At 38.1% G+C, this 27,467-nt stretch overlaps 1 protein-coding gene across 2 annotated transcripts; it reads right to left on the bottom strand.

Annotated features, from left to right (window-relative positions):
• Positions 1–1,885: 1,885 nt before the first annotated feature.
• Positions 1,886–26,761, bottom strand: SPAM1 (sperm adhesion molecule 1). 2 transcript variants are annotated; one of them, XM_019452615.2, is made up of 4 exons: positions 26,664–26,761; positions 15,625–16,781; positions 15,083–15,172; positions 1,886–2,486 (listed from the first exon to the last, which is right to left on the bottom strand). In XM_019452615.2, the coding sequence occupies exons 2-4, from the start codon at positions 16,579–16,581 to the stop codon at positions 1,941–1,943; spliced, it is 1,593 nt and encodes a 530-aa protein (XP_019308160.1). In that variant the 5' UTR covers positions 16,582–16,781; positions 26,664–26,761; the 3' UTR covers positions 1,886–1,940. The 2 variants fall into 2 exon arrangements, with proteins under 2 accessions (XP_019308160.1, XP_019308159.1); XM_019452614.2 differs by lacking the exon at positions 26,664–26,761 and adding an exon at positions 26,581–26,616.
• Between the last annotated feature and the right edge of the window lie 706 nt (positions 26,762–27,467).

Genomic DNA, 27,467 nt, shown 5'->3' with positions numbered 1-27,467 from the left:
AGTCTTCTGAGTAGTGGACACATCATTTCTTTCATGACATCCTTGAATTTTTCCTCTGGCACCTCCAAATTCTTATTTGTACGCCAGAGCATGCTGAACTTCCATAATAGCATTTATCACAGACTGTGTTGTCATTTCCCACTGTCAATATCTGTCTTCTTCAAATAGATGACAAACTCACTGATGCAAGAGCCATGCTATTTCACCTTAAATCTGTGACACTTAATACCAAGCCTGGCAGGGAGTAAACACTCAGTAAATACTTCATGAAGGATGGGAATGCACACTCAGATGAAATAAGGCCATTTAAGCACACAAGATTATCAAAGACCATCATGAATGAAAGAAAATAAGCCTATTGTTTATACTTGTACTGAATACCTATTAAACCATGTACCAAGTTGACAGGATAATCACTGTTTAAAGGTTACCTTTTTATAAAGCATAACTCGAACAAACTGTCAAGATGAAATGGCTAAAATCCGTAGTTCTGTGCTTAAGACAGACAAATACACTTAAGATATTACATTTTAAAAGATAAAGTTTATTACCAGGGCACCTGGGTAGCTCAGTCGGTTAAGCGCCCGACTGTGATTTAGGCTCAAGTCATGATCTCCCTGTTTGTGAGTTCGAGCCCCATATTGGGCTCTGTCCTGACAGTGTGAAGCCTGCTTGGGATCGTCTCTCTCTCCCTCTCTCTCTCTGCCTTCTTGTGCTCTGTCTCTCAAAATAAATAAATAAAAACTTTTTAAAAAGATAGTTTATTACCATAATAATTTCTTGACATGTTTATTACAAATTACAAACTACTTATAAAGACATTCATTTGCAGTGCAATGGCATTATTTAAATCTTCACTTGTCTCAGTGGAAAAATGGCCTCTAAGTGTTATAGGCCTTACATTCAGTCTTTGATAGATTGAGCCAAGAATATAGCAGATAGCTGTTACTTCTACATATACATTCTCCGTATGTAAGATATTTGCTATAGATTCATGGCAATTAGAAGATACAAAGTTGGGGGGCACCTGGGTGTCTCAATCGGTTAAGCATCCGACTTCGGCTCAGGTAATGCTCTCGCAGTCCGTGAGTTCGAGTCCCGCATCGGCCTCTGTGCTGGCGGCTCAGAGCCCAGAGCCTGCTTCGGATCCTCTGTCTCCGTCCCTCTCTGCCCCTCCCCTACTCATGCTCTGTCTCTCTCTCTCTCTCTCTCCCTCTCTCTCTCTCTCTCAAAAGTAAATGAACACTAAAAAAAATAATAATAATACAAAGTTGGATATCATCTTACAAAACAAATTCTCTGTAACATTAATAACGAATATTCTATTTTGATTTCCAAAATCAAAATGTGATATCAATGGATTTAGAAGTAACACTATCCTGACTACAATTTTGAAAATTAAAGGTGCTAGCCAACATATCCTTTGTTTAGCAATTAATAATAATCACAAGTTCAATTTAATCATGAAAAAAGCAATCTGTGCTCATAAAATCAAAATACTATCTTGGCCATGAGTTTTGATTCACATTTTAAATATAGATTTTCCAGTATATAGGCATTATCACTTGCCCAAAAAAATAATCTAAGCTAGCTAAACTACTAAATATAAAAATGTGAGGGGCATCTGGGTGGCTCAGTTGGTTAAGCATCTGACTTTAGCTCAGGTCATGATCTCACAGTTTGTAGGTTCAAGCCCTGCATTGGGCTCTGTGCTGCCAGCTCAGAGCCTGGAGCCTGCTTTGGATTCTGTGTCTCCCTCTCTCTCTGCCTCTCACCATCTCTCTCTCAAAAATGAATAATATTAAAAAATTAAAATATGTATGTATATAAATGTGAAATATATTAAAACAATGTATGTAGATAGAAAATTTAATAAGCACTGAACTTGTACTTGAAGAGGTTGTTTATTTTTGTTTTGTTCTGTTTTGAATGTATACAATCTAATAGCCCACTTGGGTGGAGTCGGCTCTAGTTTCTCTAGCTAGAAATCTGGCTTTGCGGCACCTACTGAGATCTTGACTAGGAACACATGGAGATGCTGTGGAAGGTAGGATGGAGGATAAGATATTGCCGAGAGTGTCATGTTTCTTCCACCTGGAATGGTAATCGCTGGGTTCTGCATTTAGAAATGCATCTATACAGATATCTTCAGCCATACATACTTTAACGGTATGAATCTTAGCCATATCAGCTCTCTCCTTACAGTTGACATTGGCATAACAAAGGCAATAAAATTTGTTGGAAAATTCCTGCAGGTCTTCAAGTGTGGGTTTCCCATGCACTGTGTAGTTTCCACTTTTCTCAAGTTGAATAGTAAAACTGACTGGGTTCAGGTGAAGATAGTCGCTTGAATTCCAATTTTTCCTTGCACACACTCCTCGCTCCTGGCAAAGCACTTGGTTACACATTTTGGCTGCTAGGGTGACATTGATTAAGTAAGGATTCAACGTATTCTTCATGTAACTGTCAAGCTCTGTGCAAGATTGCTGTAAAATTATAAGAAGGTTAGAATATCAAGGGACAAGTTAGCTCAGACGTGGATTAATTCACTGTGTAAGCGGTTTCTAAGGAAACATGATAAAACAAGACCCAGCAAGAGGTAAGAAATAGTTTATCTTTTTTACCCTCTCGAGCGAGATTGTGCCAACTGTTTTTGTACTTTTGTAGGTAAGTTTCACGTGCCATTTCATGTCGCTGAATAACTGACCAGTCGAACCTTAACTTTAACCTAGCCTTGGACTTCTTCAATAATTCAGAAACTAATGGGGCAGGATGGCAGAGCAAGTGGTCAGAAAATGGTCTCTGAGGCCCCTCTTCCCTGACTGGTCACAGTTCTATTAATGACTAGCTGTATGACCTCGGGACTCTCTCAAGCTTTCTAAGTCTTGGTTTCCTATCAATCAACAAGTCAATTAACCTGGCTATGCTTCAGCTTCATCATTTGTAAAATAAGGATAATTATAGCAGGTACCTCATATGGTTGTTGTGAAGATGGAAACATACAATGTATATGAAAGTGCTTAGCATGAGGCCCAGTATATGTCATTGGTTAGCCCTGAATAAATTATAAATAGATATAATAAGATTCATATTTGTGGGACAAGTTTAAACAGAATGAGAAAGAGAGGTTTCTCAACTGCTAACTCAAAACAACTAAACGGGTTCAACTGAGTATACTTTATATTAAATGTTACGGGTGAATTATGACAGCTCTTTTACAAATATACGTATTTGTCAGAGCACGCGTGATGAGTAATGAAAATGATTCATCTCGAGACTGGTGCGTTCTAAAACTGGGACACTGTCTTTTTAAAAACACAGAAGATAGTCACTTTCTTTCATGATCCGCAGTTTCGTCGAGTGAGCTGGCTATGCCAGTCCCCAGCAGACCAAAGGAAGTGGTGGTGGTAGGTCAGAAGGCGAGTCGAAGAATCTTGGCAGCTTCCATTTGAATCTATTTCTTGTTATCTTCCTTGAGATGATGCCATAGATGGTAGGAAGAATAGGGTCTTCCAAGAATGTCTATACCCTATTGCCTTGGATACTGTGATTATTACCGCACATGACAAAAGGAACATTACAGACATGACTCACAGATAAGCGTATGAACCTTGAGGGGCACCTGGGTGGCTCAGTAGGTTAAGTGTCCGGCTTTGGCTTAGGTCATGATCTCACGGTTTGTGAGTTCAAGCCCCTTGTGAGCTCTCTGTTGTCAGCATAGAGCCCACTTTGGATCCTCTGTCTCCCTCTTTCTTTGCTCCTCCCCTGCTCATGTGCTCACTCTCTCTCTCCTTCTCTCTCTCTCTCTCTCTCTCTCAAAAATAAACATTAAGAAAAAAAAGAGGGGCGCATGGGTGGCTCAGTCGGTTGGGCGGCCAACTTCGGCTCAGGTCATGATCTCGCGGTCCGTGAGTCCGGTCCCGCGTTGGGCTCTGTGCTGACGGCTCGGAGCCTGGAGCCTGTTTCAGATTCTGTGTCTCCCTCTCTCTGACCCTCCCTGGTTCATGCTCTGTCTCAAAAATAAATAAACGTTAAAAAAAAATTTAAAAAAAAAAAAAAGAAAAGAAAAAAAAGAGTATGGACCTCGAGATGGAGAGATTATCCCGAGTTATCTGGATGGGCTCAATCTAATCAATGAGTCCTTAAAAATGTAGAAAATTTTCCAGTGGGGATTAAAAAAATGAGATGGAAGAAAGAGAACAAATTCCAAGGTAAAGGAGACTCAACCCAGCATTGCTGGCTTTGCAGATAGAGGACAGGGTCAAGAGCTAAAGAATGTAGTGGCCTCTAGAAACTGGAAATGACCCTTAGCCATAGCCAGCCAGAAATAGACATCTCCTTGCTGCAACCATGAGGAAATGAATTCTACCAACAGCCCCAATGAGCAAGTGAGGCTCCTCCCCTAGAAAGGAATGCAACCCTACGAACATTTGGATTTTAGCCCCTTCAGATACATGCTGGACTTTTGACCTATAGAACTGTAGCATAATAATTCTCTCTTGTTTAAACCAAGCATGTTGTCACTATTATGGCAGCAATAGAAAACCTCTTCTTAATCCTAGTTTTGCATGGTGTTTAGAATAAAATTCAACTTCTTCCAACTTATATACAGCCTGGTGTGAGGTAACCCTTCCTTCCTCTCGAGTGCCCCTCCCTTACACTCTGCCTTAGGCATACTAGTTGTTTCATAAGCATGGCACATTCATTTCAAACTGCACTTACTTGTCCCCCCTGCTTGGAGTGCTCTTTCCGCTAATGTTTAGCACGGTCACTTAATCTTGTCGATCAGACTGCAGCTTTAATTGAAACTCAGACACCTTTCCTATCTACTTACATCTATTTTAATTCTCTGCATAGTACTTATCACATCAAATATTTTTCTTGTTTGTGTATGGTGTCTATCCCTCCAACTTTAATATAAGCTCCATGATGCAGACACTTTGTCAAAATTCTTCAACACTGTATTCCCAGGGCCAAGATATAGGAGAATTTACAGAGTTCAGAAAACGGTCTGGGTGACCTAAGAGACCAGAGCTGGGCAAAAAGAGGAGTGAAGGATGAGAACAGTTTGAGAATCATTCGCGCACACAAGATGTAGTCTTTGGAAGGATCTAAAACTGGCTTTCTAAAAGATAGGACCTGGTTTTTAGACTTTGTCAATATCCATGGTGCAAACACATATACCATGGCCAATTTTAAGCTATCAACCTGAAATCACTGAGTGAAGAATTGGGAATCAAGCATACAGAATGGAAGTATGGTGAGGAGAAGCACACTGGTACATACCTTTTCTGCTTATACAGATGCAACAGACGTACATAACCTCAACAGGATGGATGATAATAAAGTGAAGTACGTAACTGATACATTTTGAGTATTTGTTACTTTTGTTTTTAATGTAATTAATTTCATTCTAAGTCTTTATAATTTAATTTTTAATAATGATTGTGTTTAACAATCAGTTCACAAAATTTCTGAATATTTAACAATCAGGTCTCATGAGCTGGGACCAGTAGGAGCTGCCTGGCACACCACTGGATCTAACAAAATGGAATAGAAGGAAATAGTTTGCTTACATCGAATAACAATCGTTTTAAGTCACTTTTAGTCATTAAACCTGCAATTACCAGTTTCTCCAGTTGCCAGTGAATCAGAGGAAATAAGACAAGTAATCCATGATTCTATTGACTACAAATGGCATAGAAAAAAAGCGGAAGTAATGATAGAACTAACATTCAGAATCATTCAAAATAATCATAAATTGGGGAAAGTAGCAGAAATACATAAAACAAAGTCCACAGGGGATAATTTCAAGGCAGTGTCATTAGGTAAAAATAACCATATTTAAGTTGAAGAACTGTCCCTGTATGACTAAAACTGAAGATGATCTGACAGTCATGTAGAACAATGTAAATCTAATATTAAAGTGCAATAAAAAAAAAACAGGGGTGACAATTAAATAGTATGTCACACCATACTAATAATTGGGGAATGCCTGATTCATTCCTCATCGGGTTAAGGGTGGAGTTCTCAGTTCTCAAAAAAAAAAAAAAAAATGTAAGTAGTATGGAGAATTTATAAGTGATTCCATCATAGAATTAATAAGATCCTTGAGAAAAGAGTTTAAAGGTTTCAGAAACAGTGACTGAAAATTACAATATATTCGGGAAAATTATAATTTTTAAATAATTTTCTGACATGAACTATTTGCAAAAGGGACATATACCTTTCTCCAAACTTATATTTTATGTTATTTCTCTTTATGGGTGATCAAGTCAGAGATAACAGAGTTCTACCACGTAGGTAGAAGCGTTCAGATTACCTTGAAAGATTCTCATAAAGGTGACTACTATTGAGTACTTTTATAAATGAAGTAACAATATAACGAGTCTATCTGAAGGACAAAAGATCAAAAGGTCTCTTCTGGTCTTAGAGTGCCGTATAAAGTCTCTTCTCTGTAGATCCTAGGAAAAAAACCCTGGGTCGTGAACTTCATGGGATGTTCTCCCTGGCACCTACATGGCTAGTATTTCCACATCTGTTAGAGAAGAAAAAGTTCAGCTCCAATTCAGCAGTGTCCAGACGACAGCTTTACTCCTGTTTTGACTCAAGAGGATTGAAGAGGTGGGGGAGAAAGACCTGCTACAGAGAATTAAACGAAGTTGAAAATAAAGGAAGCGGGAAAAGGATTAGGTGATGACAGTTAAAGGCTTTTTGAACTAAAGAAATGCATTAGGAGAAAATGAATACAATTCATCTATACTGAACAAAAATAGACATGTTTTTCCTAATGGAACAAGTTTTACTCAGAACTTTACCTAAAATAGACAATACTAAATATAACCTGTGGAAAATAAGACTTCCTTTTCCTCTCCCTTAGAGGAGTTTCGAACAATTTGGTAATATTTCTAAAAAGTAATTCCCAATTGCCTATGCACCCTCTTGCCACTCCCGGCTCTTTCCTCCCTGCCCAACCCCCACCAAACCATTCTTACTAAAGTCTTTCCCATCTCAGAGGCAACTCCTTCAAGCCAAAAGCCTGGGAGTCATCTTAACCACTTCTCTTATCTGTCCTTGTCACCTGATCCCTCAGTCAATCCTCTCTGTTCTACTGTTAGGTTATATTTAAAACACATGCCAGCACCTGTGGTGCAAGCCATCAACAACCTGCTCTCCCTTCTCCCTCTCCTGCCCCGCTACCATCAATCTTCAACTCAGCTAAGTAAGAAATGTTTGCCAGAGATTGCAACTCTTCTGCTCAAACCTCCTAGTGGCCTTCCATCTCAGAGTAAAAGCCACATGGTGGCCTAGGAAGCCCTATATCCAACGCTCTGCCTCTCACTTGACCACACCTCTTACCTCTGTCTTCCTTGCTCACTGCACTCCAGTCACACTGACCTCCTGGGTCTTCCTTGGCAAGCACATTCCAGCCTGAAGGTTATTGCACTTACCACCCCCAGGCATCCAGAGACTTGGTCCCTGATTTCCATCAGATCTCTGCTCCAACAGCACCTCATCAGACTGCCCCATAACACCATTTTATCTCTCTGTATCCTGCCTACACTGCTTCATTGCTCTTTATTATGTTTATCACTACCTGATGTATCCTCTCTATGTTGTATATCCACTTGTGAGGATGCAGCTCCATGGTGAAGGGAGTTTGCTTCGTTCTCTACTATATTTTTAGCACCTAAACAATTATCTGGCATTAATCATAAGAGATGTTCAATAACCCAAGGGTCAGCAAAAGTATTCTGTAAAGGGACAGACAGTAAATAGTTCGGCGTTTTGAATGATACAGTCTCTGCCATAGCTCTTCAATTATTTATTGGCACTGCAAAAGCAGCCATAACACCTAAACTAAGGAGCATGACTACGTTCTAATAAAACTTTACTGATAATGCACTAAAATTTAAATCTTGCATAATTTTCATCTCTTATAAATACTGTTCCTTTGGGGCTTTTTTCCCCCATCCATTTAAAAAGGTTAAAATCAAGGGTGTCTGGGTGGCTCAGTCAGTTAAGTGTCCAACTTCAGCTTAGATCATGATCTCACTGTTTGTGGGTCCTGAGCTGTCAGCACAGAGCCTGGAGCCTGCTTCAAATTCTGTGTCTCCATCTCTCTCTGCCCCTCCCCATTCATGCTCTCTCTCTCTCTCTCTCTCAAAAATAAACATTTAAAAAATTAATAATGACGGGGGGAGCACTCAGGTGGCTCAGTCGGTTGAGCATCCAACTTCAGCCCAGGTCATGATCTCATGGTTTGTGAGGTCAAGCCCTATGTCGAGCTCTGTGCAGACAGCTCAGAGTCTGGAGCCTGCTTCAGATTCTGTGTCTCCCTCTCTCTCTGCCCCTCTCCCGCTTGCACTCTGTCTCTATCAAAAAATAAACATTAAAAAAATTTTTTTAATTAATAATGGGGATAGATGGTGGAGCAGCATGGAGACCCTGAAACTGTCTTGTCCCTGAAATGCAGCCAGATCAGCACCAAACCATTTTGAACACCTAGGAAATTGATCTGAGGATTAATACAAAAAATTGCATAACTTGAGCCACAGAACTTGACAAAAAGAGAAAAATATTTTTTTACTTTATTTTTTATTTTAAAATTTTTTATTCCATTTCATTCTCTTTATTTCATTTTATTTTATTATATAATTTTTTTAATTTTTAAATTTTTTCTTACCTTTTCTTCCTTTTCTTTCCCTTTTTTCTCTATTCTATCAAGATTTTTTTCAATAAGCAGACCAAAACTCACCCAGAATCTAGTTTCCTTTATTTGATTTTTTTGTTTTGTTTTTAATTATTTAATTTTAATTTTATTTTATTTTTTCCTTCCTCCAAAATGACAAAATGAAGGAATTCACCCCACAAGAAAGACAAGGAAGAAATGAGAGCCAGGGACTTAATCAACACAGATATAAGCAAGATATCTGAACTAGAATTTAGAACCATGATAATAAGAATACTAGCTAGGGTTTAAAAAAAGCATAGACTCCCCTTCTGTGGAGATAAATAAAATCTAGTCGGGACAAAATTAAAAATGCTATAACTGAGATGCAATCTCAAATGGATGTCACAACAACAAAGATGGACTAAGCAGAGCAGTGAATCATAGATTTACAAAATAGAATTATGGAGAATAAAGAAGTAGGAAAAAAGAGGGAAACAAGGGCAAAAGATCACGATACAAAACTTAGAGAACTCAGTGACTTATTAAAAAAGAATAATATCTGAATCATAGGAATCGCAAAAGATAAAGAGAGAGAAAAAAGGGTAGAAGGTTTATGTGAACAAATTATAGTAGAAAACTTTCCTAATCTGGGGAAGAACACAGACATCAAAATCCAAGAAGCACAGAGAACTCCCATTAGATTCAACAAAAACTGAGCATCACCAAGGCATATCACAGTCAAATTCACAAAATACACAGACAAGGAAAGAATTATGAACAGTGGGGGGGGGGGGGGAACACCTTAACCTATAAGGGAAGACAGATCAGGTGTGCATCAGACCTATCCACAGACACTTGCAATCCAGAAAGGAATGTCAAGATATATTCAACATGCTGAATTGGAAAAGTATGCAGCCAAGAATATTTCCTTTATCCTTTATCCAGGAAGGCTGTCACTCAAAACAGAAGGAAAGATAAAGAGTTTCCCAGACAAACAAAAACTAAAGGGGTTCATGATCACTCAACCAGCCCTGCAAGAAATTTTAAGGGGGATGCTTTGCGTGGAGAAAAGACAAAACAAAACAAAAAAGACCAAAATCAACAAAGACTAGAAAGGACCAGACAACATCACCAGAAACACCAACTCAACAGGCAACACAATGGCTTTCAGTACTCACTCTGTCAATGGACTAAACGGTCCAATCAAAAGACACAGAGTATTAGAATGGATAAGAAAACAAGACCCATCTATATGCTGCTTACAAGAGACTCATTTTAGACCTAAACACACCTGCAGATTGAAACTAAGAGGATGGAGAACCATCTATTATGCTAATGGTCATCAAAAGAAAGCTGGAGTAGCCATACTTCTATGAGACCAACTAGGTTTTAAAATAAAGACTGACAAGAGATGAAGAAGGGCATTTTATCATAATTAAGGGGTCTATTCACCAAAAAGATCTAATAATTGTAAATATTTATGCCCCCAATGGGAACACCCAAATATGTAAATCAATTAATCATAAACATAAAGAAACTCATTGATAATAATACCATAATAGTAGAGGCCTTCAACATCCCACTTACAGCAACAGACAGATCATCTAAGCATAAAATCAACAATGAAACTCTGAATGACTCTGAATGACACACTCGACTGGATGGACTTAACAGATATATTCAGGACATTCCATAGTAAAGAACAAAATACGCATTCATCTCGAGTGCACATGGAACATTCTCCAGAATAGACATATAGTGGGTCACAAATCAGCCCTCAACAAGTACAAAAAGATTGAGATCATACCTTGCATATTTTCAGAACACAATGCTTTGAAACTCAAAAGCAACCACAGGAAAAAATTTGGAAAGACCATGAATACTTGGAGATTAAAGAACATCCTACTAAAGAATGAATGGGTTAACCAAGAAATTAAAGAGGAAATTTAAAAGTACATGGAAGCCAATGAAAATGAAAACATGACTGCCAAAAACCTCTGGGATGTAGCAAAGGCAGTCATAAGAGGGAAGTATATAGCAATCCAGGCCTTCCTAAAATAGGAAGAAAGGTCTTAAATATACAAACTAATCTTACACCTAAAAGAGCTGGAAAAATAACAGCAAATAAATCCCAAAACCAGCAGAAGAAGGGAAATAATAAAGATTAGAGCAGAAATCAATGATATCAAAAAACAAAATTAAACAAAACAATAGAATAGATCAATGAAACCAGGAGCTGGTTCTTTGAAAGAATTAACAAAATTGATAAACCACTAGCCAGTATGATCAAAAAGAAAAAGGAAAAGACCCAAATAAATAAAATCACACAGGAAAGAGGAGAGATCACAACCAACACTGCAGAAATACAAACAATAACAAAAGAATATTATGAGCAATTATATGTCAACAAATTAGGCAATCTGGGAGAAACAGACAATTTCCTAGAAACATAAACTACCAAAACTGAAACAGGATTAAATAGAAAATTTGAGCTGACCCATAGCCAGTAAAGAAATTGAATCAGTAATCAAAAATCTCCCAGCAGGGGCACCTGGGTGGCTCAGTAGGTTGAGCGTCTGACTTCAGCACAGGTGATGATCTCGCAGTTTGTGAGATCAAGCCCCGTGTCAGGCTGTGTGCTGACAGCTCAGAGCCTGGAGCCTGCTTCGGATTCTGTGTCTCCTTCTCTCTCTGCCCCTCCCCCACTTGTGCTTTGTCTCTATCAAAAATAAATAAATGTATAAAAAAATTTTTTTAAATCTCCCAACAAACAAGAGTCCAGAGCTGGATGGCTTTCCAGGGGAATTGTACCAAACATTTAAAGAAGAGTTAGCACTTATTCTTTTGAAGATTTTCCAAAAAATAGAAATGGAAGAAAAACTTCCAGACCCATTCTATGAGACCAGCATTATCTTGATTCCAAAACCAAAGTCCCCATTAAAAAGGGGAACTACAAACCAATTTCCAGGATGAACATGGATTTGACAATTCTCAACAATATACTAGCAAACCAGATCCAACAATACATTAAAAGAATTACTCACCACAATCAAATGGGATTTATTCCTAGGATGCAGGGCTGGTTCAATATCCACAAATCAATCAATGCAATACATCACATTAATTAAAGAAAGTATAAGAACCTCATGATCTTCTCAATAGATGCTGAAAAAGCACTTGACATAATACAGCAACCTTTCTTGATAAAAAGCCTCAAGAAAGTATGGCTAGAAGGATCATACCTCAAGATCATAAAGGCCATATATGAAAGACCCATCGCTAATATCATCCTCAATGGGGAAAAACTGAGAGCTTTCCTCCTAAGGTCAGGAACATGACAAGGATGTCCACTCTCACCACTGTTATTCAACACAATGTTGGAAGTCCTAGCTTCAGCAATCAGATAACACAAAGAAATAAAAGTCATCCAAATAGGCCAGGAGGAAGTCCAACTTTCACTCTTTGCAGATGACATGATATTGCATGTGGAAAACCCAAAAGATTCCACAAAAAAACTGCTAGAACTGATACATGAATTCAGCAAAGTTGCAGGATATAAAATCAACGTACAGAAATAGGTTGCATTTCTATGCACCAATGATGAAGCAACAGAAAGAAATCAAGGAATCAATACCGTTTACAATTGCACCAAAAAACAAAAAATACTTAGGAACAAACCTAACCAAAGGGGTGAAAAATCTATACACTGAAAACTGTAGAAAGCTTATGAAAGAAATCAAAGAAGACACCAAAAATGGAAAACGTTCCATGTTCATGGATGGGAAGAACAAATATTGTTAAAATGCTGATACTACCCAAAACAATCTACATATTCAATGCCATCCCTATCAAAATAACACCAGCATTCTTCACAGAGCTAGAACAAACAATCCTAAAATTTGTATGGAACCAGAAAAGACCCTGAATTAGCCAAAGCAATCCTGAAAAAGGAAACTAAGCTGGAGGTATCACAATTCTGGACTTAAAGATGTATTACAAAGCTGTAATCATCCAGACAGTATGGTATGCCACAAGAAGAGACACAAATATCAATGGAACAGAATAGAGAACCCATAAATGGACCAACAACTGTATAGCCAACTAATCTTTGACAAAACAAGAAAGAATACCCTTTGGAAAAAAGGGTCTCTTTAGCAAATGGTGTTGGGAAAACTGGACAGTGACATGCAGAAGAATGAACCTGGACCACTTCTTATACCATACACAAAAATAAACTCAAAATGAATGAAAGACCTAAATGTAATACAGGAAGCCATCAAAATCCTAGAGGAGAAAACAGGCAACAACCTCTTTGACCTTGGCCGCAGCAACTTCTTACTTGGCATGTCTCCAGAGGCAAGGGAAACAAAAGCAAAAAATGAACTATTGGGACCTCATCAAGAGAAAAAGCTTCTGCACAGCGAAGGAAACAATCAGCAAAACTAAAAGGCAACTGACAGAATGGGAGAAGATATTTGCAAATGACATACCAGACAAAGGGTTAGTATCCAAAATCTATAAGGAACTTACAAACTCAACATCCAAAAACCAGATAATCCAATGAATAAATGGGCAAAAGACATGAATAGACAATTTTCCAAAGAACACATCCAGATGGCTAACAGACACATGAAAAAATGCTCAACGTCACCCATCATCAGGGAAATACAAATCAAAACCACAATGAGATACCACCTTACACCTGTCAGAATGGCTAAAATGAACAACTCAGGCAACAACGAATGTTGGGGAGAATGCAGAGAGAGAGGAACTATTTTGCAATGCTGGTGGGAATACAAACTGGTGCAAAACTCTGGAAAACAGTATGGAGGTTCCTCAAAATATTAAAAATAGAACTATTCTCTTACCTAGCAATTTCACTATTAGGTATTTATCCAAAGGATACAGGAGTGCTCTTTCAAAGGGGTACATGCACCCCAATGTTTATAGCACCACTATCAACAATGCCCAAAGTATGGAAAGAGCCCAAATGTCCATCAACTAATGAATGGATAAAGAGGAGTGGTGTATATATATACAATGGAATATTATTTGGCAATCAAAAAGAATGAAATCTTGCCATTTGCAACAATGTGGATGGAGTGAGAGTGTATTATGCTAAGCAAAATAAGTCAGAGAAAGACAAGTATCATATTTCAGTCATATGTGGAATTTAAGATACAAAACAGATTAACATAAGGGAAGGGAAGCAAAAATAATATAAAAACAGAGAAACAAACCATAAGAGACTCTTCAATACAAAGAACAAACTGAGGGTTGCTGGAGGGGGTGTTGAGTTGGGGGGTGGGCTAAATGGGCAATAGGCATTAAGGAGGACAATTGTTGAGATGAGTACGAGGTGTTACATGAATCACTAAATTCTATTCCTAAAATCATTATTACACTATATATTAACTAACTTGGATTTAAATTTTAAAAAATAAATGATAAAAAAAGGAAAATATAGTTGAGTGTAAAGAAAAACATTTAAGTCACCTCAGGGTGCCTGGGTGGCTCAGTCAGTTGAGCTACCGACTTCAGCTCAGGTCATGATCTCACGGTTTGTGAGTTTGAGCCCTGCGTCGGGCTCTGTGCTGACAGCTCGGAGCCTGGAGCCTGCTTCTGATTCTGTGTCTTCCTCTCTCTCTGCGCCTCCCCCACTCATGCTCTGTCTCTCTCTGTCTCAGAAATAAATAAACATTAATATATATATATGCATATATATATATATATATATATATATATATTTAAGTCACCTATACTTTTAAACATTTTGCTTCCTGTATCTTCACACTTTTCTTTTTGCAGGGCATAGAAACATTTTCTTTCTATTAAATTTTGCATAGTCTTCAGAAAAAAAATAATAAAAATAAAAAGGTAAAAATCATTCTTGGCCCTTGAGCTGTACAAAAGCAAGTACTAGGTCAGAGTTGGTCCATGGTCATCATCTGCTGACCCCTGTAATAAACTGCCATTGAATGACTAAATGAGGAAGTAAAGTAAGTGCCTAATAAACTGGAATGAATGAATGAATGAACTGACTATTCTTTCATTGACTAGCTCACAGGTTTTTTTGAGGAGAGAGATGTCACAGTACAATGCAGAAAAACACACTATGTCAGAAAACTGAGACTGTAGTCCTGTTTTTGCTACTTACTAGGCAGATAGCCTAGAGAACTTGAATAAATTTCACTGAATTTCTGTTTCCTCACTGGAAAACAGGTACAATGCTTTCTGCCATATAACATAACCACGCAAATGAAGGATAGTTTGATGCAACCAGTATTAATTGAGCACCCATTACTATGTGCCAAGCACAGTACTGATTTCATGATTCAGTACCACCACGATTCTCAAGAACGTTAGAAGTAGAAATGTTTTCATCGATTTCCTATCAATTAAACTTACCACATTTTGGCTGAAATTGAGACTTCCCCATATTATCATTCCAGAGACACCCAGAGAAACAGTTTCACCGATTGTATTCACGAGGTCACCCTGGCAAAGTGACAGAAAGAGTTAACAGAAATAAAATAGAAATGTTATGCATAGGACAGTAACATCAAAGCAATAATTTAAATATTTTCCCACTATTTATTTCTATCTTTCATGCCACCACTACCCTACTATAACAAAAATAGATTTTTCTGTTATTATTTTAATTGCTTATTGACAAAAGGGCAGACCCATGAAATAAAAAGAAAGGGAACTGAATTACTACATCGTCTGTGCTATCTAGTTTTTTCATTGTTGCTAAGATATTATATGATTACACTAAAATGAAATATATTCTTATTTTGCATTCACATAATAATGCAGAACTACCACCTGTGTGCATATTCCTAAAGGATATTTAAAGCCAAATTTCACTCCCTTCAAAAATAATGTTGAATTCCCTAAACACCATTTGTGAACACTGATTCATAGCCCTTACACCTTGATTTACTCACCTCAGAAAGATATTTTAAATCCAAGTCAGTAAAAACTGGACGGGTATAGACAAAAACCGGAAGTGGCTGTTTAGCACTGGATACTTTAGAAACCCGAATGGCTTCCTGAACACGATTACGGACAAAGAGAGAGGCATTTGGAGAAGATTTGAATTTGCTATTCAAATAAATGGATGGGAAAAGGGCCGTGCTTTCATTCCACAACCAGTTGAGCTCATCATTTCTTTTATATTCTACATCAGGGCAACTTCCATCGTAACTGGGGTTCTTAATATTATGATTGTAACAATCAGGAAAAAGATAGTAACCCCATAAATAATTTGGCCGAAGGGATTTTCCCAATTTTAAAGTCTTTAGCATGAAACACTTTCCTGCGTTTTCAAAATCTACTTTGGCTCTCTCGGCTGCTTCTGTGTCATTAAGTTGTACATGTTGATGCTGAACCAATTCAATAGACAGACGCTTGTAAATATCTTTAGGTTTCCAGTTTCTTGCCCAGATAGGCCTCCAGTTTTCCCAGTCAATGACAGCCAAGCCCACACCTTCTGTTTCTATGTAATGGGAAATGTCATTCTTGGCTTTGTGCAAGTGCTTTTGTAGGGATCCCAACTGAGGGATTCCTCCGTGTATACTTTGGCCAGTCTTTTCACTTACGTGAGGATAGTAACCAAGTCTATCAGCATAAAATAATGTAATGGCTTGTCCAGTGGCACTTTTTAGGGGGCTTCCTGTTATAGAGAAAAGGCTCAGATCTAGCTGCACGTTAAACTGTGTAGCACAACGTTCAGTTGGGACATTCCAGCCCCAGAGGAAAGAAATAGTTGGGATTAAAGGGGGTGCTGTGAAATCCTGAGTCAAGCAACACGGAATCAGAAGGAAGGTAAACACTGCCTGTGTTGCTCCACTGGACTCCACAAAGCTCCTAAAGAAGATACGCTTGAACATGAGCATTCCCATTGCAGAGATGAATGACTATGAAAATTTCTTCCTACGCACTTTGGCTTATCCAATATTTCATGCAAGATATAAGCACAGAAAAGAGATAGTGGAATGAAGCCACATTGATGGATAAAGACGTATAATGATCATGTTACTTTTAAATATTACTCTTCTTGCTTCGTGTTTCAAGAATGTTTTGCAAGTTGTTTCATCTATAACTGAAAAAAAAAAAGAAAATATAGAATATATTGTTACCTGATGTTTCTGTATCAGAGACTGTAAACTTTACCAAGCTCTTAACATTAAGTGCAGGAGTTTAATTCAATTTTTGAAGATGGAGGGATCTTGTGTTTGAGTCAATAAAGTTACTTTCTCTTCTGTAGGATACAAATCCTGTAATAGCTGACATTCGTCTCATCTACCCTGATCATTACTGAGCCTACAGAGAAGTGAATGTGGCTGTTTTTATTTTGCCTTCCTACTTGTACAGAATGCTGTGTCAAGCAATATCTTAGCAAAAGCCTGTTAAATAAAAATTAATTTCAGTTGAACTTCTCATTTGGGTTTGTTATTTCTTGAAAGACCACTTTATAGTGGCAGGTCAAAATTTGAAAACAACCTTTCATTGAATCATGAGATTTCTTTTTTTTTTTTTTTTTTTTCCTGAAGGGGGGCAGGTAGAGTCACTTCTGCCAGAAGTAATAGATCAAAAGTGTGCTAGAAACTATTGAATTAACCAAAGTCTCCTACTGAGGAACAAATTTAAGTGTTATTTGGAATAGTGCTCCATCATATCTCAAAGTAAATTGAATAGAGGAGGAGTTAAGATGGTGGGGAAATAGGGGGACTGGGATTTCCTCTCAAACAGAGTTGTATTGAGGTCAGATCACTTGGAACACCCAGAAAATCCATCTGTGGAGTGGCAGAAGGATCTCCACAGGTGTTGGGAGACAGCTTGGTGGGATCGAGGTGTATGTGAACAAGGGGAGATAAAAAGGTGTAGGCATGGAGTGCAGGACCCCCTTCTGTGGAGAGAAAAAGGGAGAGGAAGACAGAAACTATGGAATTGCATTATTGTGTTAGTACAAGAGAAAGTAAATTGAGTAAAAGGTTAAATAAAAGACGTACATATTCATAGACGTCTGTGTACACACACACACACAATTTATGTGTAGGTACAAAAATATGTAAATTTTTTTATGAAACAAATTTAACTCTTCTTCATACATCTCTGGACAAAGCCTAGGGGCACAGAACTGGAGAAGACCTGGGTTAGCATCTAGAAAACATCTGTTATTTAGAGCATCTAGTAGGGACGTAACACAGGAATCTCATCTCCCTAGAAAAATCTTACCTGACTTAACTCCAGATAATTAGCATCTCTCCACTAGTATGTATAAGGCTTGTTCTCAATTTATACTTATGAGATTGCTTCTCAAGTGTCCTACTTGCTCATTGTCTGAATAATTGCCCTTTTAAAGCACTCCTGCTAAGCCTTTGATATCCCCCTAATTCCTAACAGTAATATTTACCCAGAAGTCCTTTCATAGGCCAACCACCAAACTTGTCTTCAGTAGTGTCCAGGCCAGAAGCCTGTTGGTTTTAATGTCTTCCTAAAGCATTGGCAAGTATTTAACATTCCTTTAAAAAATCATTTTGTCTTAGAATAAATTTAAAAGCTCAAGATTTGACTACACCCCAAATCCTATTTAATTAATTCTTATTCTTGCTGTAAAGAAATTTTATCACTGGAACACATGCTAGCTAAACCTTTGAGCCAGGAATGTTTTATCTGAGAATTAGTCCAAAATTATTTTGTAATGAAAACTATGTAGGTAGGTACAGACACTTACAGTGTATTATTAACCACTATGTATTGTGGCATTTGTGACATGAGAAAATATTAAAAGCAACTTCAATCCCCAAAGATGAGGTGCTTAAATAATTATGGGATTTTTTTAAAATTTTTTAATGTTTATTTTTGAGAGAGAGAGAGAGAGAGCTCAAGCAGGGGAAGGGCAGAGAGAGAGGGAGACCCAGAATCCGAAGCAGGCTCCAGGCTCTGAGCTGTCAGCACAGAGTCCAATACAAGGCTCCAAGTCACAAGCTATGAGATCATGACCTGAGCCAAAGTTGGACGCTTAACCGACTGAGCCACCAAGGCGCCCCTACATATTTTTGATCTTCTAACTTTCTTTCATTCAACTACCATATAGTTTTTCAAGTAAAAACTGGGAGAGAAAAAAATTTAATGCCAGAATCTTGCCAGAACAGATTTGAAGCTCAGCTTCTCTTTAGTGGAAAGAGAAAAAGAACCATCCGCCTTCTTACTGTTTATTCGCTAGGATGCTTGTTCAAGGGGTTCTTGTTTTACTTTTTGAAGGACTTAGTAGTTGGAATTTTTGAGGTAAGGAGAAGAAAGTCACAGACAGAAAAAATCAAACAAAACAGCTACATTTCTTGGCTTAATTGTAAGATCTGCTCTTCCACAACAAATGCTTTATTTCCAGAACAAATGCTTTGTTTCTAGAAAATCATAATTAATAGATGTAGAAGTCAGTCACAGGGCTGTCTTTGGACACCTCTTGTCTGATATTCTTATTTACTTTTTTTAGTAGGCTACAAGCCCAACTCGGGTCTTAAACTCATGACACTGAGACCAAGATCTGAGCTGAGATCAAGAGCCGGACATTTAACTGACTGAGCCACTCAGACAGCCCAAGAACTGAATTTAGATACAATTCTCTTACTATTAAAATTATTATAGATTTTGAATATAAATTATTATTATAAATATAAAGGTGAAAAGTCAGAAATGTGGACAAATACTGATAAAGCCAAGATTATAACTTCGGTGAAAGCAAATGAGAACTGAAGGGAGGGGAAAAGATGGAGAGCCCCACGGCTTAAGATGTCTTTCCACGGCACCTCCTCACTCCCCATTACCCTACTGTCCCCAGAACAACTGAACATGACACATGCGTTGTGACAATACTCATCAAATAGCCCCTAGCCTCAGGATGCTAAAGGTAACTTTAATGTATCTAAATTACCTCCATAAATACTTTGGAAATCATTCTTTAACATGAAAAGTACAAAGCAAAACTTCGAGTTAGCTCCCAGCCCCAAATTTATTCTTTTTGTAGCCTTTATATACTAATTACATTTCATAGGCTGTGTATCATTTCTGAAGTTCTACTTGGTCTCTAATTTCAACTCAAAGGCTGACTTGTACCTCCAGTTACAAGTTATAGTAATCTAAGCTGAGTTCTGAGCAAACTTAAGAGACCAACATAACATCCCCCAAGCAGAAAAATCCATGTGCAGTTTTCTTCTCTTGCAGCAAAAATTTATTCATGCTTTCAGCAAAGAAAGGCGCCTTCAAGCAAGATTTTTTTTCTAGGAAATTTCTTACTAAGCTATGTCTAATAAATCACTTGGCCAGAAATAGATATGATGATTCACTTGATGAAACAAGAGAAGTTCATACTAGTTTTGGAGGCATTCAATCAACTCCTTCTTCCCCTTTCCCTTTATTAGTATTAGTATTAGTGTTTTCAGTATTATCATTATTATTCTTGTCCTTTGGTTCCTTCTGCTACTTTTGTCTTAACTTTGTCAGTGTCTCCCACAGATAATTTTTGCACAGGCTGGAGCTCCTCAAGGCTAAAGAAATTACTCATTCTTGGGTCCCCTACCTGGCTCAGTTGGTGGAACACATGACTCTTGATCTTGGGGTTGTAAATTTGAGCATCACATTGGGTATAGAGATTACTTGACAATAAAATCTTCTAAAAAACAAAGAAAAAGAAATTGCTCATTCTTTTTTTAGTTTTTTAAATTTTTTTAATGTTTATTTATTTTTTGAGAGAGAGAAAGAGTGTTAGCAGGGGAGGGGCAGAGAGAAGGAGACAGAGGATCCAAAGCAGGATTCAAGCTCTGAGCTGTCAGCACAGAGCCCGACATGGGGCCCGAACCCACGAACTGTGAGATCATGATCTGAGCTAGAAGTCGGACGGTTAACCGACTGGGCCACCCAGGCGCCCCAGAAATTGTTCATTCTTAGTCCATTTATCCACTACTAAGCACTAAGTGTCAAACTACCTCTACTAAAGAGGTAGTTTTAAAAACAGGCACATTACAGAACTTCTAATTCTTTTTCACAGACACTTTATAGGGCTATGCAGTGGAAAGAAAAACAGACAACTTATTTTTGAAGCAAAATTTTAAAATTTTCCTCTGAAATGTCAGCAGGTCAGAAATTGCTCCAGAAAAACCTAAATACTCTTCACTATTCAGCATGTTGGGTAAGAAAAAGGAACTCTTCACCCAGTCAATTAAGGAACGACTTAATCTCAGTGCACCTGGGTATCAGTCTGTTAAGCATCCGACTTCAGCTCAGGTCATGATCTTATGGTTCATGGGTTCAAGCCCCACATCAGGCTCTATGCAGACAACTCAGATCCTGGAGCCTGCTTTGGATTCTGGCTCTCACTCTCCCTCTGTCTCTCCCCTACTCATAATCTGTCTGTCTCTCTTTCAAAAATAAATAAACCTTTAAAAAGGAAAGACTTGGGGCTCCTGGGTGGCTCCGTTGGTTAAGCATCTGATTTCAACTCGGGTCATGATCTCACTGTTCATGAGTTCAAGCCCATCAGGCTCCAGGCTGACAGCTCAGAGCCTGGAGCCTGCTTCACATTCTGTGTCTCCCTCTCTCTCTGCTCCTCCCCTGCTCTTGCTCTCTCATTCTCTCTCTCTCTCTCTCTCAAAAATAAACATTAAAATTTTTTTTAAAAAAGGAAAGACTTAATGTTTTAAGATGTTGTGTGATGGAGGGAGGAGGACCTGTGTGTGTGTGTTGAATCCCAGAAAATTCAAGTGCCTTATAGCAACAAAAAGGATTGGTAAGGATGGAAAATTTATGTAAAAATGCCATAAATTTTTTATTAACATTTGAAATGAGTTTAAGAACCCAATGGTAAAACAAGTCCTAACTGCAGTTGTTTTGACTGTTAAGCATTTGTTTGAATTAATGAAAGATTTCCCGTAGTCTAGTATAGATGAAGAATGAACTGGTTTCAAGGAAGTACAGCATCTACTGGAAAAGTAATTTCTCCTTACAAAATTAAAATGAATTAGCATTAATGTTTTCAAAGTGATAGAGAAAGCCATGTTTGACATTTGTTACTTATAGGAAAACACTAGTTTCCTGAAGCCTGCTCCTTTCCCGAGGGTGGGAAGGGAGAGGGGAGAAGAGTAAAAAAGAGAGCCAAATAAATAACAAAATCTCTCAAAAGCAGTTCCCCAAATCAAATTTTATTTAATTGATATAGTAAAACATAGAGATATAATTTATACATGTTCATTTTATGCGATAAAAGTTTGTCCTGTTGAGCCATGATATAATTAGAAAGTAATACATCTCAGACGCCAGAAAACCACAGCATGATTAAGCATGAATTCTAAATGTTGAAGCCTTAAGCAAGTTATATTGATATGTTATAAAAGATATTAATATTTCAGCTTTGAAGATGCAAGATAGCTTAATACCAAAAGTGTTTAATTGAAAATAAGAAAGTAATTCATCTTATTCTAAGAAGAAAATTCCTTTGGAAAGAACATGAATGGACCTATAATGACATTCTGTGTCCAAAATATCTTTGTAGACCCCAGAGACCTTATGAAAGAATGTATACAATGTACCCTTAATTGTAAGATTAGGTTGTTGTTCAAATTTCCAAGCCACTTAATTGATACTCAATAGATACATACATGAGCTCGTTAATTAAATAAATAAATTTGATATACTCTGAATTTCAATAAACTCAAAATTACGGCCAATGGGGACACTTTAAAATGAAGATGTTCAAACAAAAATCAAAATGTATCATCCAGAATTTACAAAGCCAGCAAAGAAAATACCAGAGCAGTAAGAGAAAGAGACCTCAGTATCGAACTGGACTCAATTCCAAATACAACAAGAAAAAGTGGGACTTTACGGCCATGGAGCAAAATGGGGGGGGGGGGGGGGGGAGGGAGCGGTGGATGGAAAATTACTGAGGGAACATCTGGGGTAAGGGAAGATTTTGGCTAAACTGACCTAACAGGATTCTTGCTAAAGGCAGACCAGGGTGATCAGGCATCACCTGGAGGATAGTAGAAACTAGGAGACCTAATCAGATATCCCAGGTGACCAGATGTGAAGGATGGGAATTCTTGCTAAACTGACTTAACAGGATTCTTACTAGAACTAGCTTCTACAGGGAAGGATGCAGAAACTCAGCAGCGTTTGAGACTTAGTCAAAAAGAGAGTTCAATGAGCATGATTATCATAGTCAAGAGAGAATCTTTGTCAGTCCCCACTACTATGCATGCTTGATGAGTTAATCATTTAACTAAGTAAATGAACTCAATGTACTTGGAATCTCAGTAAATTCAAAATTGTGGCTTATGGTACCACTTTAAAATGAAAATGTTCAAACAAAAAATGAAGCATAGCATCCAGAAGCCACAGAGTTCAAACATTACTCAGAAGACAATTATGTCTTCTATAGCCAAGCATGAGGCACTGACACACCCAGATATGACTGAAATTAAGTACTGGAATAATTGAATAAAGTCTTAAAGAGTCTCTAAATTCTAGAGGCTAGTTAAAACACAATAGCTTTGCTAGAGATCTTCTCTGCAATGCCACTTGCCAAGCCCCAGACTGAGCTTGGTAATGCCTGACATGCCATCAACCCAATATCCCACCATCATAAACCTGGGACCAGCCCTAGTTCCCTGTAATTGCAATGTCTCGGCTGCCTAGCAAAATAGGCAAAAGGCCTTAGTACCAATCAAGTCAAAGTTTAGGAGTACCAAGTACCTCTGTGATTACTGGTGACTCGCGCAATGAAGTTCACAAAGGTATCCTAGCTACAACGTGAGCTATGAGTTCACATTTGGTCTTCTGTTAGCAGTAACCAATGTTTCTCTTCCTGGACCAGTCAAATGACTTTTGGGTTTTATTTCTCTGAATTGTCAAAGTTATAGTTACTAAATCTACACATGGGATTATATCAAAGAACCAAGTGGCCACTATGGTCTAATACGATTTAGTATACGTGCTGCCGAAGTGAGCGCTATAGTCTAACACAAACAGCTGACAGCTGTGCGGACAGCTCAGAGCCTGTTGCCTGCTTCTGGTTCTGTGTCTCCCTCTCTCTCTGTTCCTCCCCTGCTCACACTCTGTCTCTCGCCCTCTCAAAAGTAAATAACCATTAAAATTTTTTTTTAAAAAAAGGAACAAGATACGAGCTCAGTTTCAGAAGACAATATGACAATTATTTTCCTTCTTATCAATTTAAGATATTTGGCACCTAGTGAGATAGCAGGCTCCTAATAAAAACATTAAAAAAATTTTTTTTTAATTCATACATTCACTTTTAACTTTTTTCTTTCTATCTTAACAGAGTCTTTCATCTGCCAATGGGACCAGAAGGCCAGTGACACCCACAGCCAAGGGGTTAAGGAGCCCAGATCCAGAAAAAGGATTGAGACGTTGTTTCCACTTTTAGCTCTACTATGCGAGAGCTGGAAGATTCACATTATTCAATCTTTAGGTATTAACTCTTGAAAGATATACTGGTAATACCTAGATCAATCTCACTCCCTATGAAGTAGTTTTTACAGGAAGCTTGTAAAATCTAGACTTGCATATTATTTCTGCTGGACTACCTATGTTATGAAATTTTGCTTATTATGGTTCATTTGCATTTACCCCAAACTATAAGAAACACAGCTGTAGTCCGGTGTGGAGACAGTTGTTTTTGACTTACAGCAACCAGAAAAGCCAGTATATATAATTAGATTAGGAGTATCGCTAGAAAAATTTAGGGATTGTGAATTCCTAGTGCTAGAATGCCAAAGAAATGTTTACTGTGGATATTGAAATTTTTAGATGATACGGAGAAGTTTGGGGGTATAACAGGACTCTACCTCTCCTCGAAAGAATGTAAAAAATGACAGAAGGTAAGAGGAAGAGTCATAGCAGCAAAATTTACTTCAAATTTTAGAAACTCCGTGAAAGTTGTCCTTACAATGATATCAGCCCCTTATCTTCACCTATAGGTTGGGAGGCTGCTGCCACTTGGCCTCAGAGGAGATCACATGCTTCTAGTTCAGGGAAATAGGGAAGCTCAGATAACGCCTCCACACTGAGGCCACCTGTGGCCAAAGCATAATTACAAAAACGCACGGCAGAACAAAGGCTAAAACATCACCTAAGCAGTCCTGTGCATTTTAGGAGAGTAGTTGTGAACATGATTATCCAAGAAAGTGATGTTGGGTAAGCCTATTCCTCACATGTTTTTCCCAAAGTGCAGGCCACAGACTATTAGTGGGCCATAAAACTGATTTAATTGGTTGTAATGAGCACTTTTCTAAAAACAAATAAATAAGTGAAACAGACTAGAGTGGAATGACTGGGGTAGGATAGAATAGGGCAGGTCAGAATAGGAATCACCAGAATACCATCATCACATGTAGAAGGATATTATTTTATGAACCGTTTTCCATCCGTTATATACTTACATATGTGTACACTGGGTCTCAGTAGAAAATGTATTTTTTACTGTGGAATGGATCAAGCCACTCTGATAGCAAAAGCTTTGGAGTCTGACACACTTGAGTTTTGAATACCAAGAACAGGCCCTTTCTTATTAAGTGGCCTTGGTCAAGTTCTCCGATCTCATTAATTTAATCTCTTCAGCAACCAGAAAAGAATCCAATCTGTCTGAAGACTCCTCAAAGAAACGTTTATAAGTGACTAAACTACCATGAAGTCTCCCATGTACATGTAAAAATATTAACTAAGGTTTGTATGTTTTTCTCCCGTTAATCTGTCTTTTGTCAGTTCAATTTATAGGCTCCAGGCATAGAATCTAACAGGGTAAAGGCAATTTCTTGTTCCTCCCTGAGACCTGACACATAGTAAATACCAAAAAAAAAAAAAAAAAAGTAAGTTGTTCCTGTTATTATTAATATTGTCCCTTGCCTCCACCCTCTTCTATATGAAAGGCAGGGAAAAGCATGACAAAAGGAGGCAAAGTCCAAGGTCTATTTAATGATTCATAGACCTTTCAACATGAAAGCTTCTCTAGGAAACTAAAAAAAAAGTTATTTTTTACTCTAAATATGTGAGCATTATGGAATTGTTCTGGTTGGTGGAAGTGAGACACTCAACAAATTCATACCACAGTGGAGCCACATCCGATGACGTGGCCGTGCCTTACCAATGGCATTCATCAGCACCCAGCACATTCTGCGAGGGAACCTGCATGAGAAAGTCTCCCGGATCATGACTCTACCAGCAGATCAACTGGCTCTGGCCGTTACTGTGCCTTGCATGAATTCGCCTGTGATTGCTTCTTGGCATCTTGTGGAGGAGTCCACTCGGAAAGCAACCTATTCAAGCTCAGCCTTCAAACTCTTCCCTCAGCCCGATGGAAATATTTTTCTACCTTGTCAAATGTCATTTATCCGGACCGTTTAAATTGGATGAGTGGAATAAGTAAGTGACACAAGAATAAGTGACATTTAAAACAAAGAATAGCAAAACCAATTATTAGCGTAGAATGCAGACATCTCTACAACGTTTGCTGGTTATGCATCAGTTTGGCCAAACCAGCTAGCTCTGCTTCCACTTCACAGAAGAGGAGGCAGATCGGGTCCCAAAACTCAAAGAAGCAATAGTTAATTAACAAATTATTACTCAGCATCAAATTTCTTTTGGCTGTTAGCATGTTTACCACATCTAGGAGAATACGAGTAATCATTAATAACCATTACTGCTGTTGTTACGAAAATAAACAAATACATCTAGTACATCACATATATCAAAATGTGTGACAGGTGCTATCCGAAAAGAAAAATTAGCTGCAAAGTCAACCTTGTAATGCCATTATAAGGATTCATTAATATTTATAGTTCTTTCTGTCCCCCTACACTAGTCCATAAAAACCTGAGCACATTTACCCTTGAAAATGAGAAGAGCAGGCAGCAGTTGTACTTCTTCACCGAGAACCGAGGAGAGCACAAAAGTGCCCTAGGATTCTCACCTGGGACAAGGGAAACAGGAAATCAGAGTGACTGGCAACGAAGGATCTGGCTACTTTATGACGGGATGGGAGTGTCCCTGAGACTCACCTCCTGGAAGACGGCACAAGAAAAAATGGAATTCTGAGAGAATGGGGAAAACAGAATTTCGGCATCAGAAATTCTGCTTCAGAATTTTTGAAGAGTTGTGACCAACTATGAGGTTGGGGGATGGGCCAAGTGTGAGGTCGGGGGATGGTGACAAGATCTTTATGAAACCTACTCTTTTGCTGAAAAAAAACCAAACACACACAAAACAAACAGATAACGAGATAACTTCAAAGATTCAAAAAGAAACTTCCAAGGCACAGGTTCACTTGTCAACATAATTAAAGGGCAGTGAGTCTCTTGAGGTTGAATATAATTAGTACTTTAGTTACTCAATGAATGTTTATAATTTTGAGGGAAAAAATACTGTTTTTATTTATTTGTTAATATTTTTAAATTATTTTAATGTTTATTTTTGAGAGAGAAGCAGAGCATGAGCGGGAGAGGGGTAGAGAGAGAGGGAGACACAGAATCCAAAGCAGGCTCCAGGCTCTGAGCTGTCAGCACAGAGCCGGATGCGGGGCTCGAACCCATGAACCGCGAGATCATGACCTGAGCTGAAGTCGGATGCTTAACTGACTGAGCCACCCAGGTGCCCCCCAAAATACTGTTTTTATTCAATTGAGTATGGCTCATTTGTTTTTAATTCCTAATATGCAATAGCTACAACTTTAAAAATCCAAGATACAAGTAGTATTTATTGGGTGCCTAAACTGCTT

This window comes from Panthera pardus, unplaced genomic scaffold (assembly GCF_024362965.1).
Source record: "Panthera pardus isolate Hobbes unplaced genomic scaffold, ASM2436296v1 HiC_scaffold_8, whole genome shotgun sequence".
NCBI classification, from domain to species: Eukaryota; Metazoa; Chordata; class Mammalia; order Carnivora; family Felidae; genus Panthera; species Panthera pardus.
This window is presented reverse-complemented; position numbering and strand designations above follow the sequence as displayed.

Bases quoted from the DNA above. Each gene is read 5' to 3' on its own strand.
- SPAM1 (XM_019452615.2), bottom strand. From the start codon at position 16,581: ATGGGAATGCTCATGTTCAAGCGTATCTTCTTTAGGAGCTTTGTGGAG. The intron at 15,173-15,624 runs GTGAGTAAATCA...TCACTTTGCCAG, and splicing joins ATTTAAAATATCTTTCTGAG to GGTGACCTCGTGAATACAAT. The intron at 2,487-15,082 runs GTAAGTTTAATT...ATAATTTTACAG, and splicing joins TCAATTTCAGCCAAAATGTG to CAATCTTGCACAGAGCTTGA.